Source organism: Eubalaena glacialis, chromosome 12, assembly GCF_028564815.1.
Source record: "Eubalaena glacialis isolate mEubGla1 chromosome 12, mEubGla1.1.hap2.+ XY, whole genome shotgun sequence".
In the NCBI taxonomy this organism is placed as follows: domain Eukaryota; kingdom Metazoa; phylum Chordata; class Mammalia; order Artiodactyla; family Balaenidae; genus Eubalaena; species Eubalaena glacialis.
In genome coordinates, this window is record NC_083727.1 from 14671813 (window position 1) to 14689678 (window position 17866).

The window sequence follows — 17866 nt, forward strand, 5'->3', positions numbered from 1 at the left end:
TACTCTAAATTAATCTATAAAATTAATGAAACAATCATTTCATTAATAATGAGTTAATATATGAATGAACATTACTGTTATTAATAATTGGTAACAATTAAATAGATGGGGGAGACAAATCTATTCACAACCATAATGAAAGGCATTCTATGGTGATTTCCATAATAGAGGTACCCAAAAAGGTGCTCTATGTGCACAATGAACACTGAAAGAATGCCAGGTGGATAACCCATCTGGTGGAGGTGGCATTTGAACTGAACTTTGACTTTTGGGTAGACTCAGCCTAACAGAGATGGGACAAGAAGAAAGAAAGGTATACTATGTGAGAGATGGAGATGACTGAAGAATGCAAGTGGGAATGTGCCCGTTTAAATTTGCTTTTGAACATCAGGAGATGATGAGTTGGAATCAAATTACAAGGGCTTTGAACATGGCACTATAGAATATGCATCTGTTCTGTGATGGTGAAAAGCCACTGAAGGCTTTGAAACAGAGGAAGGACCCAATCAAATGTCTACTTTGGGTAGTAAGCTCAGGTAAACTGGAAAATTAGAGTTTGAAAGCTCAAAATCAGTAAGGAACTATTACAGCAATAATAGACAATTGGCTGTGTGCAGAGAAAGGAGAGAAGGACACGAAAGGCATTTGAGAAGGAGCTTCTTTCTGTGTTTTTGAGACCTGCAAGAAGATGCCTGGTACCGCATCTCTGTGAGCTACAGTTGTTCAACATAGAAACGCTAAAACTTGTGAATGTGCCTACCAGCCACTTAACACCTTTGCTAGCCATTTTCTAACGTTAAACACAGACTCCTTAGACGAGGGTTGGGCTCGTTATGGAAAAGCAACTTTGGTTTCGTCAATCACAACTGCTGAGCATCAGACACAAAACACAAAGAACCAGACAGCCCTGGGCCCGTGGGTTGATAGCGCCTCATGGTGTAGGGCCTAGAACACCGTGTGGACATCAGAGGAGGCCCATGCTCATTTCAATCAAACAATTGTACTGATATTTAGAGGCTGTATCAACAATGCTAGAGTCTGGTGTGTGGCAACGATCGGAAGAACTAAAGAGAAGAGAAGCCTGTTGAGGGGGAAGGTTCAAGGATTTCAATGACCTCCAATTATCTAAACCTTTACCCAAAACCCAAATCATGCCCGCTAATTGGCATAGGTGTGTACAGTTGACTCTTGAACGAACACGGGGATTATGGGCACCAACCCTCAGCCCAATCAAAAATCCGAGTATATGAATCTTAGCTTCCTTAAGTTGTTTAGACTGCTCCATCTTCATCAACAATTTAAAAATGAACAAACAGCTGTATCATCTAGCTGGAGAAAATGGGATAGCATTTGTAATAAAATAATCATGTATCTGTAACCATTATTTGCACAATCATGGCCTGTGGGGTGTAAACAAAACAAAATCTTAGTTTTTTCTCTCATCATAACTTTAAATTTTTTTCAGTGGGTAAAGTTTTTTCTTTTTCTTACCACAGAAAAAATTACCAGCAGGCTACAGACTTTCCGTATCACTTTTAGGTAGTAATAAGTTATAGGATCACCTCTAAGTTTCAAATCAGTTTTAATTGTCTAATAAAAACTATCTAGTCAATGAAAAAAAAAAAATCCGAGTATATACACCTGAAATGACCATAATGCTGTAAATCAACTGTACTTTAATTAAAAATATTCCTGGTATATCTTATAGCCCGCCTCCATATCCGTGGTTCCTCCTGTATCCCCAGTTCTGCATCTGTGGATTCAGCCAACAGCATATCGTGTAGCACTATAGTACTTATGTTGAAACCGATCCGCCTGTGCGTGGATCCAAGCAGCTCAAACCTGTGTTGCTCAAGGGTCAACTGTATTTGCATTCATGTTTTCGGTCGTTTCCTAATTTCATCTTCATATCCTGTGGCAGAAGTCTGCAACCTCATACTCTTCCATTTGCCTTCTTTGTATCTAGTCAATATCCAACGCAACCGCCTACTTTATACGTTATTTTGGAAAGATGAGGAGTAGAAATTAACGCTACTGTCATTTTTCTCCTCAGCACTCCTTCCTCCCTCTGCTTCTGAAACCCAAGAGGCTCAGTGAAATGGAGACTTGGAAAACAGGCAGCCCTGGGTCTGAATAGTCTTCCTCGGGGTCAGAACACAGCAAAACCCTGGGGCCACTGTCACAGACAGGCATAGGAAGATTAAATGTGATAACACTTACAGAAGTGCTGGGAGACTGCGAATCAGTGGACTGCCCAGGAGAAAAGCCCGTGGAGTTTTTTTGTCTTGTTTTGTTCTCTTAATTGCTTATTCACGCTTCACCCCCAGGGCAGTTATCCAAACTGCCGAGATATGGCCCAGGTCTCAGTTGTTTTTTAATCATCTGGGTGACTCTGAAATCATCCTTGATTCTAACGTGCAGCCAGGTTGAAAATCCACTTTTATAGATGCTCTATAAATGCTGGCTTCCATCCGTCTTCCCTCTCTGTTTCCTTCTTTCCGAATCACAGAGAAATTCCCTCCTTGCCCTTGTACGTCATGGCTTCTCCGTAGACTGCTTCCGTCAATTTCAACTACTTCCCTCTCTAGAGTTGCTTCAGTCCAGATTACTTAATGCCTTTCCTTCTTTTTTATTGATTTATTTATTTTTTATTTATTTGGAGTTTATTACAGTTGCTTTGTTTTGTTTTGCTCGCACAGTATCTGGCATACACTAAGCATTTCTAAAAATACTAGCTTCCTGCTTCCTTTAGGTTGGAAAAGTTTAACTTCTAATCACAATAGGGTATTAAAGTCGATCCCTTGAAGGCAAAATAAACAAATATAGGGAAGTTACAAACATTCCAGACTCTTAAAGAGCTCTCATATTCACCTTCTTCAGTGTAGAGTTGCCAATTCCCTTCTAAAGAAGTCATAAAAAATTGTGGCTGGCAACGTGCTGGGTGTCTTTTCAGCCCTTGACATCTCTGAACTCATTTAATCCTCCCAACAACCAAAAGAAGTATGTCCTATTTTGATTGGCATTTTACAATTGAGTAAACTGAGGCACATTGAGCCAGAGATTACAACTGGGCAAGGGTCAAGAAACAAGCTGCTGGTCTCCCAAACCTGTGCTTTCATCACTTTATTATATACAATCAATTCTTTTTTCTTGCAAGTTAAGTTCTATGAAGTACACAGTAGAAGCCACAAACACTGAATTAGTGAATACTAAACCATCACTCCTGGGGGCAATACAGGGTTAGGTTCTTGAGAGCCTCTGGTTGTAACATTTTTATCAACCAAGCAATATACAGCCTTGTTTCATGTGTGTGGGTGTGTGTGTGTGTGTATGTATGTGTGTGTTTCTCTTTAAAGACATCTTATTTAACATATGTTGTTGACTTGTTGACATTAAAATCATGGCCAACAGCACTATAACTCATGCTGAATGAAGTTTATCTGACATGTATTTTCTCCATAAGGCACATCACAGCATTCTTGTACTTAGGAACACTAGACAGCACTTCAGCACTATGCTTTTTAAACAGCAAAATCACTAATGAAAAGGACAAAAATGCAAAAAACACACAAACAAAGTGGCACTAAATGGACCCCAAACAGGACACTTGTTTACAGTCTGAGAGCTAAAACAAGCAGGCAGAGCTCACCTTATTTGACCTCAGCTAGGAACGCGCATGTTGGATGACTCAAATTTTTCACTACTTTGTGCTCGGCTGTGCTACTGTGAATGACTGAGAAAGTGCGATGAGTACTGATAGGAAGGTTACAAAAATGTCAGTGAGTAGGCAAATTCATAAAAGTGCAGTTTGTGAATAATAGGAATCACTGAACTTGAAATGCCCAGCGGAGCCCTTTGCATTTTCATTCCTGAGAAAGGGGTATTCGCAAACTCCCCACATTCTTCCAATCCCGTCTAAACATCTCTTCCTGACTGGCCTTTCTCCCTGCAAGAGACCAGAGGGAATCAGGGTAACTGGTGCTTCCTGCCTACCATGCTTCTAGGGACTTGTTGTGCCATGCACTTTGCCAAGGGCTGAGAGAAATACAGTGATGTAAGATAGGCTTTCTGCTTGGACCAGTGCTCAGGGATTCCTCCTATTAGAAATTCAAGAGGCTCCTGGAGGCCTCTCAAGTTTTGTCAGATAACTAAAGAAAATACCTTCCCATTGTAACTAAATTATATCCTGTACTCAAATTAGAATGCACATTCTCTCTCTCTCTGAAGTGCTTGAAATAATCCAGCAGAAATATGTCTTCCCCCCTCCCCCCCCAAAAAAAGCAGAAGTCAAAGTTAGCATAAAGCACCCTTAAAATCAATTATGTTTCTGACAATGTTGTATAGTGAAAGTTTTACCCACAACAACAAAAAAAACAAAACTAGGGATTTCCCTGGCGGTCCAGAAGACTTCGCCTTCCAATGCAGGGGCTGCAGGTTCAATCCCTGGTCGGGGAGCTAAGATCCCACATGCCTCGTGGCCAAAAACCCAAAACATATAACAGAAGCAATACTGTGTAACAAATTCAATAAAGATTGTTAAAATGGTCCACATCAAAAAAAAATCTTCAAAAAAAAAACACTTAAAATACCTTCATGAAGTAAGTAAAATGAATCATGGATGTACCTACGACTGTTCAAAGAGGAATGTTTTTGTTGACGAAGTGGGAAATTACAGTCGGTTTTAAATGCATGGTGTAAGTTCACGTGGATCTAGATTCCTGAAAAGTAGGCCACCGGGAGACCACAGCAAAGGCTGCACTTTTTGTCACCTCCATACCAAATCGACATGCAGAAGCCTGTGGCCCTAGGATTTCACCCACTCATGCAGTAAGACTCCTGGTTGCTCTGTGCTAACACTGATATGTGAACTGCTAGGAATACAAATACACATTTTACTGATATTTCATCTATGCCTTTGATGAGCTACACACTTTGGAACAATGTAGCCAAATGAATGAATGAATGAATGAATGAGCTACGAAAGCAATTTTACTAAGTGAAATTTTCTTCCTGAATTTTTGTTAAGCGTCTATCCTTAAAGACAAGAAAAAATCGTTTTTGAAACTTTTACTGTAGTTAATGTCACTTTTAATGTAGTGAATGGGTTATTAAGGCATGTTCTTACACCACTGGCCTTCCCAGGCTAGGGAGGAACTCTGATGAGCCCTGTTCCAAATTTATTAAAATAACAGACAACAGAGGTCAATAAAGAAATAAACCAGAAAAGATGGGAGGAAAACTGTGGGACTACACAGATGGAGTGACTAAAACAGAAAAGAAAAAAGAAAGCTGGATAGCCGAAAAGAAGCCAAGAAGAGTTTAAAAGGAAGAACAGTAGAAAATAAAGCAAAGAAACAAGAAAACAGGAGAACGGACTATCAAAACAAAGATCAGCGGAGGAAACAGAAAGGATGCCAATGCAAAAATTACTATTTCTAACACTATTTAGTTGCAGGAAACTAAAAGAGAATTCTCTTTTACTTTCAGCGTCTTAAAAGAAATTCCAAGTCTTTATGTGAGAGAAGTGAATCGTGAATCGAGTTGCCAAGAAAACTGCCCAGGAAGTAGTGCCTGGCATGCACACATGAAGGCTGCTGGGTCCCTGCACTCGCCACTGTTTGGGAACAGGGGGAATGAGGGCGAGGGATGCAGGCTGGAAATGGGACCACAACCACGGAGGGGGAGCCTTCGGGCCAGACAGCTCTGTAGCTTCCAAGCTGAAGGTGAGAATCTGAACATGAAACCTCAGAGGTCACTGGCCCGTCTTGAAGGTGACAACTTTGGGGGAACCCTCAAAAAGAAGGACCCTAGCTGAGTTTATTGAGGGCTCACTGGGAAATATCCAGTCCTGAACGTTTCTTAATTAACTTTATTAACTTTCATTGATCTACTATAATTTTCCCAAGCCTAATTTACCAGAGCTTCAGAAAGCAGAAAATGACAAGACAAAGTCACCTACTATCTCATGAAAGATGACACACTTGATTAAAGGAGAAGATGTTATGGGAACAAACTAAGAACTCAATGTGTTCCTCTAAAAAGTTCAGGGGAGAAACAAAGAAAAAAATCCAGGTGTGTTTGGATTTTTCTTTTTTAATTTCTGTATAGCAATGGGAGGTACTTAACAGATTTATGGTATTCATGTTATTGATAGTATTATTATTGAAAATTTTGACTATATATGTAAATTATAACTCCACAAAAATGAGCCAAGTACATTAAAAATTTTTCATTTCTGTTTGGATAGATATCTCCAGGCTACATAATAGGCATCCAGAAATACTACCCCAACTGCCTTCGACATCTCCTTGCTGCTAACATCATAACTGTCATCACCGTCACCTTCCTCCTCTTCCTTCTCTCTGCCGCCACCGCCACCATCATCGTGGATTCCACCGTCACACCACCATAATACTTCCAAGAGTCAGTCAGCCCTACTCCTTCTTATTCAATTATCACTTTGTTAAACCATATAAAATTTTGTCATTTGGGAGCAAAACAGTTGCCTTTCTAGCCTTCATATTTTTAATAGGGTTTAAACATGTACATATAATTAAAAGTGTTGTTGATTAATGCAAAATGTTCCCCCATAATTCCTACTAATATTCTCTAAGGTGCAGAACTCAGCATTCATGGTTTCTTCTCTCATGAGCTCAAGAACATCATAAAGGTGCTTCCCTTCACCTCCAGCCCACTTAAGTCCTCAGATTTCAGAGGATGCTGTGAGGGTATGTTTTAGGGATGGAGTAGGGGACAGCTCAGACACACTGTTTTTTAAAATGATGTTATCTGTCAATTCATCAGCAGAGTTTAAAATATAAAATAAAACTGCTGAATGATTTTGATGGACTGCCTCCTTTCATGAAATCCTTTACACTTTCACTTTGGCTGGTTTGTGTTCAAGCAGCTGAATTTTGGGGATTTATATAGCATCTTTTTCTGGAGTATGAATTTGGGTTCTAAACAGTTGTGGCCACTCTGTTTTCCTTTCTTCGATAAGCAAACTGAGACTTGGAATTAAACCAAATGAGTAATTTGCCTCTATCAAGTCAATGTGTCCTAGAGAAGAAGGGAACACACTTAGCCCTCTCTACTGGGTTCTTCTAAAGTTACATTAAAAATAATACTGAAGTCACTGGGAGGAGTTAGATTTATTATTTTTGTGCTGAACATGCATTTTAGAAAAAATAGAATTAAAATTCATAAATTTCCTTACATAAAACTATTATCACATAATCGGGGTTTTGACTTTTTAAAAAACGTATCTATAAGATAGATGTTCTTTATGATAACCCAGACTGCAAACAAATGCTGCAGATGGTAATAAAGATTTTATTTAAATTTGGCTTCCACAGAAAATGAGTTCATGTTATCATCAATCTATACTTGTAGTGAAACTCCTGACCACTTAAAACAGTTCTTCCCTGCAGTTTTTTTTTTAGCTTACAAAAGCACCAGAACAAATATTAATATGTGAATAAAATAATAAAATAGCGATTACTTGTATAGCTTATGTACTGCTTTCACATACACTAGCTCACTTGACAAAAGTACTAATGTCTTATCATGATCGGAAAGTTTGACATCTTTTATAGTTTTTCCTGATATCTATTGTTCTTGTCATTGTCAATGTCTTACCCCTGTCTTTTACATCCTTAAAATAATAAGAAACCAAAATGCTGAACCTGAATCTTCCCAAATTATGAATGTCACATCTTAAATATATTCACAAAAGTAATCCAGAGATCCAAATTAACGGAGTGTGAGAAAGAAGGTTAGAATAAGTGGCAATTACCTTTCAGGGGCTTTCTACCAAACACGTACAAGCCACATAGAGTAGGTGAAAATGAAATGGGGTTTGAAGATGTGATTCTGTTTCAACCTAAAATATACTCATTCCCGAGGTAATATGTGGCTCCTTGAACTATTCTTAGACTAACACAAAGAGTCAGGTAAACAGTAACAATTTAAATGACTGAAAAAAGTGAGAACAGGAAAAAAGGGTGCTGAGATATCACCTAACTACAAAGAAAGAATTACTGAAAACTTGAAAATTAACCATTCAAATCTCTCCCTAGAAGTGAGCCTTGCTCAAAGTTGAGAAATAGTTCTAAGTGTTCACCAATGCACAAACTAGGCACTAAAAATATGCATACAGACAGTAGACAGTAGACAAATCACTAGGGCTTTGGCTTTGATGCAAAAGGTTTGTATATTGGTCAAGTTTTTTGGAGAAGTGGGCAATATTTAGCCTTTAAGAATATTGAGTAATAAAACTGAAATCAGCACAGAGTATTAAATACCTCATTTGAATTTTTTAAAACGTAGTGGATATAATTAATTTTCATCTTCAGTTTTATCCAAACTCCCTAAGATATTTGAACTTGCTAAGGAACCCAGGATAAGATAACTCCCACTTGCCTTCATCATGACATTTTAGGTAAGACATATTTTGCAGAGTCACAGCTTGTCTATTTACAAATTTATTCCCTTTTAATAACAGTTTGTTGGGACATGTGACAATCTTTCTCCCATTACTATATGCCCAGGGCAGTTTTATCTGTTACAGTTCTTCATACATAAATAAGGCTACATATTGTGGCCAAAAGAAGAAAATACCCATAGCATCTTAACGCTAAATGATGTGAACTTCGCATAAATTCTCTGAACATCCTTGTGGGACATTCAGGTGGACAATCCACACAGTAACATTTTATAAATGGAAAAGTTAAGAACCAGAAGTAATAAAGCTTAATCTAACTGACCCAAAGTCACCAGCTAATTTGTAAGAGAAAAATAAAATAAAGACAACCAAAACTGCTTTTTGGTTTGTGTCGATAAAACAACCAGCCACTTAACTAAACTTTTTCTTTTCTACTGAATATAACATTTTAGGTCAGTAGCTTTCAAACTTCTTTACCTCAAACCATGTAAGAAACACATTTTTAATCACAGCCAGCACAAACAAGCATGTATAATTAAAACAAATTTTCAGGAAACAAAACCTTCCCTTATTAGATATTACCCACTTGACTATTTTCTATTATATTCTTTTCTATTTTATTCCTTTAAAAAGAATGTTCTAGACTCACTAAACTAATTTCGTGATCCTCTGGGTCATGACAAGCAGTTTGAAAACATTGCTTTTGGCCCCCAAAACTTTTGATAACTACTGAAGAAAATTAGAGGTTCCTAAAAGAATCTAATCAGTTCTTTTTACCCAGAGTCAAACAGCAAAACTGAGAGGGGGAAGAATATTAAATAACATCTGTCTATTTGAAATAACTCTATTTCATAGAGCCTTCTTTCCCTCCCTGGGTAATAAAGGCAGAATTCAAACACAAAAGAAAGGATGTTATGGTAAATAAACGACAAAGGAAAAAAAATTATTCTAAAACTGAATTTCCACACAGAATCCCATGTGTATGAGTTTTTTACCTTATTTTTTTTAAAGTCCCACATATTTTTTTATTATTCTAAAAGTATCTGAATATCATCTAATGCAAAAAGTTTAAGATGGGGCATATTATAGCGATATTATTTGCCACTGGGATGATGAACAATTTTGAATAAAATGTGATTCCCCTCTTTATTTGACCATGCTCACTTTGTAATTATTAGCAAGGCAGTAAATAATCCACTGAGAAGCAGCCTCATTAGTGCCCATTGAAATTCAGTGGCATTAATTTGCAATAAAAGAACTGAAAATTAAATGGAAAAGAAAATAGTTTCTGGAGTCTACCGTAAGGTTATGGAATTCACATCATACCAGTGCCTTCCTTCACAACAAGGAGTTTAACAGGTGTGAGTTAGACTTAATCGTTATACTTTGTTCTAACACTTTTTTTTTTAAAGTGGGCAGAATAAATTCTTTTTTGTTTTCCATTTTAACCCTGAATTAAAACAAGTTAAATTAACGTGATAGATGCCAACTTTTAAAAGTTTTGTTCATTGTTTGTCTTCTGAGGAATAACTCAGGCTGGACCTGCTTGGCTGTGGGATGCTCTAAAGTCCTTTGAGGGGCTGAAGGATGTGGAGTAATATTCAGATACCCCAAGAGTCTGTCTTCACAATCCTCTGGGGCCACCCTGCACCTTCCTCCTATTTCTTCTGCTACAAATATCTCTGGATATAGAACACTGAATGGAAAATCGGTCCACAGCTTGCTATACAGAAGGATCTGGGTGAAAGTAGAAGGCGAGTCCAGGCACCAGCGTACAGTCAGGCAGTGCCTAACTCAGCACCCAGCCAGCCACGTGGGTGCCCTGGGGCCTCCCAGCAGCACCTAGGGCACAGGTATTCACCCGGACCACCTGCCTAAGGCTTCCTCAAGTCCATCACGAAGAGAAGGGAGACGCTGTCAAAAGGAAAATGGGAGGAAGAGGGGAGAAGGAAAGTATAATCTCTATTAGGAAAAATAAATAAGGACACAAAACATTTGCCTCTTAAGTCACAAAAGTGTCCCAAACTACCAGCTGCTTCTTCGCCCCTGAAGGCAAAGCACAGAACCGGGCTGAACCGCTGCTCCCCAGTCCTGGGGCATTCTCCTCCCCGGTAGGCCAGAAATGAAACTTAGCTGTCAGGAAAGTATTTCAAAACACTCGTGCTTCGATGTGGCATGTGTTAAACCCACAGGACACTTATAAATCTCTGGCTGTCAGAAGTCTTCTGCCTGCTCTGACACGGACTCAGCCGGGTAACTCAGAAATCAGAAACTCCTTAAGACCCATTGAACTCTATTGCCCCTCTCAGGAGCGCAATTCGATCCTACAGCCCTCCAAGGTGGGACGGGGAGGGCGAGGAAAGCGGTGCTAGGAATCGCTTCCCAAGGGAATCACCTTCACCATCACTATCACCACCATCATCATAGCGTGCATATTTCCACCCCGAAATTCTAGAAGAAAGGAAATTTTGCAAGCACATTAAAACAAAATTGTAAAATAATACTAATAATATAAATAAATAAAATTCTGAGCTCCGCTAGCCCCAGACACCTTCAGCCTTAAATACCAAAGCGGGACATTTTCTAGGGACTCAGAGCACCTTGTGTTTATTTGCTCTGGGGTGTTCCCCACACACACACACTAATAACCTCTGCTTTGCACAGCTTTCCAATATTTGTTTAGTTAGGAAGCACACGGGGTTTCGGATCTGCGTCTCACGCAGACACTGGGGGCGGGGGGCGGGCGTGGAGAACAGAATGTTGCTGTTTTTTTTTTTTTTTTTTAAGCCGCCAGACCAGAGAACTTGACTCTCGAACGCGAGATCCCCCCCCCCGTGACCCTGGGCCGGGCCGCGCGCTAGCCCTCGGGTCGCGCGTCCGCGGTTCCGGCGGCGGCCGGGTTGCTGGGCGCCCGGCCCCGCGGCCTGCGGGCCCCGCGAGCTCCCGGCGGCGCGGCCCCTCGCCCCCCGCTCCCTCCCGCCGCCGGGCGCGCGGCGGCCACCCCGACGTGGCGCGGCGGGCGGCGCGGGTACCTGTAGAAGGCGGGAGGGCCGGCCTCGCGCACCGCATAGCCGCTCGGCTCGTTCTCCAGGTAATAGGGCACCTGTTGGCCGTGGGGATGCAGGAAGGGCGAGAGCTGCGGCGGCGGGTGCAGGAGCACCAGCGGGCTCGGAGACACGCTGTTGAGCGGCGGGAAACCCCCCAGGCCGTTGGCGCCGAACGCGGCCGCCTCGGACCCGGGGCCATAGGCGAGGCCCGACTGGCCGTAGACGGGCGCGGAGGCGGCGGCCGCGGCGTTGAAGTCGTACGCGGCGCCCTCGGGGTAGTTGTACACGGCGGGCTTGCTGCTGTCCACGTACACCTCGCTCAGGGGCCGCTCCAGGGGGATCTTGAGCTGCGGGCGGTTCAGGGGCTCCAGCTCGTTGGCTTGGATCTGGTGCAGCAGGGCCATGCCAGACGCTTTGGTGTGCAGGGTCATGGTCATGGTCAGTGGCCGCGGCAAGGCGCAAACCGTCTCCCCCCGCGGCAGAGGGCTCAGCAGCCGACCGGCCACCTGGAAGAAGAGCACAGCCCGCTGTTAGAGGCGGCGCAGCGCATGTCCCGCCGCGACGCGAGCTCCGGCCCTGCCCCGGGAGCCGGCCCGTCCGATGGAGCGGGCCGGCCGGACGCGAGCAAGTGCAGCCCGGCGCGAGCGCGCTCCGCCAACTCCCGGGCTCGGGTCTCCAACTTTAAGTACCGGTCTCCCGAGCTCGTATGCATTACAGAGGTGCTGGAAGCCGGCCAGGGGCTGTTGCCTTGCCCTGACGTTGGCTTAAACATCACTCCAGGCGCAGCTCGTTTTGGAGCGATCCCAAAGAGCAGCTTCCCTGAACTTTACTTTACTTGTCGCTGCTGGATAGAGGCTGAATTTCACTGCAGGAGGGCGGGGGAGCCGAGGGATCTCCTAAAGGTGGCCCAGAGAAGACGGGGTTTAAAACAAACTCGGAAGACTAATCCAGGGGCCGGCTTTCTCTAACGTGCTACCTTATGTGCCCCGTGCCAGGCTCCAATCTATCTCTGTTTGTCTCTCTTACTGTTTGATTCACGCTCCTCGTTGGCTGGAAATATGTAGTGTGTACATAGAATGACCCTGGGGAGGACCACTCTGTAACCGAGATACGGCAGATAGAGTGCGGTATGCGGTTGCATATGCAGACAGCTATATTTAGCAGCTGCCGGGACTGATGGGAGGCATCTGGGGGGAAGGGGGTGGAGATTCAAGGTGTACATATAGGAAGAGCCGCGCTTTGCAGCAGGAGAGTGCTGCCCGACCTCAGTTTTCCTCATCTAAAAAATTCTCCCAAAGTGGTCCCCTCCAGCCACGACCTTCTGAGATTCTCCCAGCCCGACTCGTCTGTTTGTGCTGGACCACAGTACTGTACTTGCTCCCAATAGGAATTCTAATGTGAATGACGATTTACAAAAACCTTCCGTTAGGCAGACATGGGTCTTCATGCCCTCCACTGATTATGCAACCAAAACTTCAGAAAACTGAATATGAAACGTGACCTTACCATAAAAAAAATAACCTCAGGTCATTAACCAAATCTTTGGCAATGATGTTACACTGTTGGTCTAACCAACAAATTTTAAAAGGCAATGATACATTTCTGTTCTTTCATCCTATGATTGGACCTTCTTGGTTCACTTGGACTAGGATATGCAGAATCAAATATCCAGATTGAAAGAGAAATAGAAAAAAGTTTTGTACTGAATTAAAAACTAAACATGCTCAAGTACATTTTATATATATATAACATAATATATACTATATAGTATATAATGTGTATATATAAGTATATATTAAAAAGATATGGTAAATATATTGTGCACCTATAATCTTGGACAGTTTATGCTTTTTAATAAACTTCCTTTGCCCCAGCCTAATGAACTCTGGTATGACCATCAGATACTTTGCTTTAACTGCTATACCAAATACCTGACAGAATACCTGACAAAATGTTTGTGTCATCTATAAATGACAAGGATGCTGTTACTGATAGTAATATTTTGGGATATCTTTATACTAATAAGCACACATTTTACCTAATTCTTACAAGAACAGACAGACCATTTGGGGGTAATATGCAGATGCAGGTGATTTACTATGAAGCCAAAATTGAGCTCAGCAAGAGTAACTATAGATTGTAAGCAAAGAAAGGGTTAAAAACACATTAGGTGAATCACAGATATTTCTCTTTATGGCCAGCAACCATTACTTTCCAAAGCAATTTTTTTACAGATGACTTCGTTTCGGTAAATCACACTTTCAATTTTCAAATGTCTTTTTTAAACCCATGCAAAAGCACTTCAGAGGGCTCTTAAAAATCTGAACCTGCCGAATTATATGTAAATTACACAAAGAACCTTACAAGTCCTGAAAGCAGAAGGAGATGCGCACATAAACCCATGGAAAACAGCAAATCCTCATCTCCCTGCTAGGATACAGACACTGGCCAGAAAGGTAAGTTGCTCTCTCAAAATACTAAAGCTACAAAGAGAAATCAAAACAATCCTACCCTGCTGGATCAAGAGCGTCTTTCCAGAAATGTTCCATGGGCTTGTAGAAGTCAAGGGCTGAGACAGTGAGAATGAAGGAAGGAATGTGCTCACATGTGCCTGTGGCTCCGTGTGTGAGCAAGGCAGAGCGTGTGGGGATGTGTTTGTATGTGGAACGGCAGGGAATCGGGAAGCAGCCAGTAGGCAGGGCACTTGGCAGCCCCTCCCGGCAGGCACGGCAACTGGGCTCCTGCACAGAGCTGGATGAATGGCCGTGGGGAGTGAGGAGAAGCTTGCTGTCTGCTCATGGGGGGCAAGGTGGCACACTCAAGTCAGCATTATTGGGGAGAAGCAAAACTCCAGCCCTTTTTGCTCCTTACACTTCCAGCCTAGGAAGTGCCCCATGTTTTCTGCTGCCATCCTAGGCAAGAGGGAAAACAGGCTTGCTGTAAATCATAGGCTTACGCTAAAATAGGATGCCAGTCAAAAGAGCGTAGATATCAAGTTTACAAAATGTGACACGGGCGGTTTTTCCCGAAGAATATAATTTAACAATAAAAGCCTTCTGGGATACACTTGGATCCGATGCCTTGCTGGCCCCAGCCCCCAGTCTCTGAACAGACACACTGTTGCCTTGCCTCTGATTGCACCAGGAAACCAGACTTTGGAATAAATGTTTTGGCATTCTAGGGATGTGTTTCCAACTGAAACATAATATTCCTCCACCTCGTTAACCAAACCCACAAACCTTTCCATGAATAGCTCAGTTGACTGCTTTCTGTAAACATGAAAAGATACATTATTAAAAGCCCAGAGTAGGAAGATAAGACAAAGGTGGGTACCTTTGTTGAACTGATTTTAGGCTTTCTGGTTATAGAGGCATTGATCATGAGGAAAGGGTCTCTCATTTCTCAATGGTGCCCACATGGATCCACCAGGTTCTCGACTTTTCTCTTGACCATGGTGCTAACACACAATAAGAAGGTGCTCCTAGTGGCCCTCACCCAGTGTCTCAGGACATGTGACACCTAGTGGAGCCTTTGTTGCCAGACATTAGTCACTGCCTTGGGTATTAAATGACTCTAATCACAATGCCAGGAGTGGCCAGTCTCTGGCCTGGGACTCTATGCAGTTACCAAGAGATTTATGAGTGACTCTTGAGACCAGTACAAAGAAAGAAGTAAAAAGTTACTTTTTTTTTTAAGTTGCAAAAATGTTAATGATGTCATAATGCAAATATATATTTTGTGCCTTGAAAGACCCAAAATATTGCAATATTGGAGCACAGAACCCTTTGTTGTTGATGGTGGTGAATCCTAACTCCTCCTTTAGGTCAGCCATGGCCACCCATGCACTAGGCCAGTCCAAAATAAAACAAGAATGTGCAAGGAAGGGAGGAGCAGGAAGGGAAGGGAAGGAAGGAATGGGGGGAGGAAGGAGAGGAAAAAAGAAGACAGAAAGGAGGGGAGGATGGAAGACAGGGACTTTGCAGATATTCTCCTTGAACGTGGGAAGGATAAGAAACCTCATTATCTCTGCATAGACTTTGCTTATGCTGAAGCTAACCATCCAAGTTAATTCAAGATGTCCAATAAAGGCAGTTTTCCTGAACACTTTCTTTCCAACATTCTCTTTCCTGTTCCTGGTAAGAGCCGTCTCCCAGGCTTAATGAGAGCGGGTGGGAAAGGACACCGCACCTTGCCAATTTTCTTCTAGTGCTTCTGGCAAACAGCCTCCCCGTCCTGTTCCCGGCTCCCTCCTCTTCCCTCTCCATCCTCTCCCACTGCACAGGCTCACACTCCCCACCCTGCTCTGTGACTTCCTGGCACTTGCAGGTGAACTAGGGTCAAGTCTGTTTCTCTAGCTCCACCACTGAGTGCATCTCCAGACCCCCTTTTCCAGCAGTCTCCTGGGCATTGCTGGCTTGTTCAAAATATGGGTCATCATTCTCTCTCCTCCAGACATGGGGTTCCTCTCAACCCCCCAGTCTGTGAAAAGCGTCACTATCCCTCCAGTTGCCCAGATTAAAGTCTCACAGTCTTCGTTGAGGGCTGTCTTTCCCTTGCCTTCCACACTCCTGACTATTCTAGCTTTGCGATTTCTCCCTTTCCCTGACATTCCTATGGCCCTCCTGCAGCCCCTCATTACCTTGCCTGTTGTAAGAGTCTCGTTAGGGACATCTGCCTCTTCCCTCCCCCCTCACTTCTTCCTAGATCCTGCTGCCTTTTATTTCCTTGGTTTTTACAGCTTTGAGATCCATTTTCTCATGACCCGGCTCTACTCTTCACCCAGATCGTAGCTTCCTCCGAAGTTCAGGCCTTCCTCTCTTCCCATAATATCCTGTCTAGTGTACCTCCCCGTGATGTGTAGCCAATGATTCAGCCAAAAGAAAAAAAAAACTTGACACTCCAAGCACTCAAAGCTTTCCTGGTGCCATTCTCTCTGCCTACAAACCCCACTCTGCTGGCCTGTCAGCGGAAAGCCTTTTTGAAAGCCCCCCCCCACAAATGCTATCACATCGAAAATGCCTTTATTCCTTATTCAAAAGTAATTTCCTCTCCTTTGAGCACCAGTGGTATTTCTCATGCATGTATTGGGTTGCCCAAAAAGTTCGTTCGGGTTTTTCCGTAACAGCTTACAGAAAAACCCAAACGAACCGTTGGGCCAACCCGATATTACATTCATTCTTGAATTCATTATTTAGATATACTTTTATCCCCTCATCCTGCTCAGAAGTTCCTTGAGGACAGGGTCTGCAAAGAGTTATTTGGGTATTTTCTGAGTGCCTAGCCCTGTGCCTGGTCATATGAGATCATCAAATATTGGCTAATTTATTCATCCAGATACTTAAAAGGATAAAATAATATTATATCTATCTGGGTAACCCATCTCTAAAAGCTAACTTTCCAAGTAACGTTCTCCCATTTTCAAACTGTTTTTGCTAGACAATTATCTTGGTATCCTCCTACTGACTGAGGCCATAAAGTCACAATTCAAATTCATACAGTCTTGAGGATTAAGCCTGCAATTCTTGGCAGCATGATTCACGAGAGAGCTCTGAATTTTTAGTTCGTAACCAGATAATACTGTGACCAAACAAAGTTTCTTCTCTAGCTCCATTAAAAGCTTTTTACATTTACAAAAACATGATTCCTCCAACAGAAACATGAAAGAAAATAAATGTGGAAATATTTCCAAAGTAGCTTACACTCCTAGAAATGGTTCCTTCAGTCTGAGACATGGAGCTCCAGCCCTGTTCAAATTGATTATTATTTTGATCATAAATGCTCTGTTTGGGAGTTTTCTTTGCACATTTATTTGACACCATCTATTTTTCTCTAAAGTAGAAGAAAAATAATTTCCTTTTAAATTTCTGCCTTTAAAAAAATGTTTCATACTATTTATTTTGAGGGCTTTTGATTAGCTCCTAGAGTTTTTTTCAACTGACTTTTGATTTTTGTCTTATGAATTAAAATTTTTATGCAGTGAAATGCACATATCTTATGTGTACAGTTTGACAAGTTTGGATATGCCCATGTGATGACCATCTTAATGAAATCATAGAGTATTTCCACCACTCAAGAAAGTTCCCTTCATGCCTTGTTTTAGCCAGCACCTAACCCCTACAAGCAACCACTGTTCTGATTTCTATCATCATAGATTTATATTGCCTCCTGGCCCAGAATGTGGACCATGACCTCTTACATATTGGAGAACATAATATACCGCAATTCCAACCAATGGCATAACAGTCCAGTGCTGGGCATGCAGCATTGTCAGGGTACAGAGGTCAGCAAGGTACAGAGCTATCCTTCTCTCAGTCAGACCCATCTCCCTGGGATCAGCTCCCTCAAGGCCACAGAATTTTACTAACACGCTATTCAT

General features: G+C 42.2%; 1 protein-coding gene across 3 annotated transcripts in view; it reads right to left on the reverse strand.

The window, feature by feature from the left end:
- ESR1 (estrogen receptor 1) overlaps positions 1 to 11927 on the reverse strand; it is a 251159-nt gene extending 239232 nt beyond the window's left edge. For 2 of the 3 annotated variants that reach the window (XM_061207608.1, XM_061207609.1), the window contains exon 1: positions 11476 to 11927. In XM_061207608.1, the coding sequence (XP_061063591.1) occupies positions 11476 to 11927 (452 nt within the window). The remainder of the gene's footprint in view (positions 1 to 11475) is intronic. The other variant, XM_061207610.1, reaches the window with a different exon arrangement.
- Positions 11928 to 17866: the final 5939 nt, after the last annotated feature.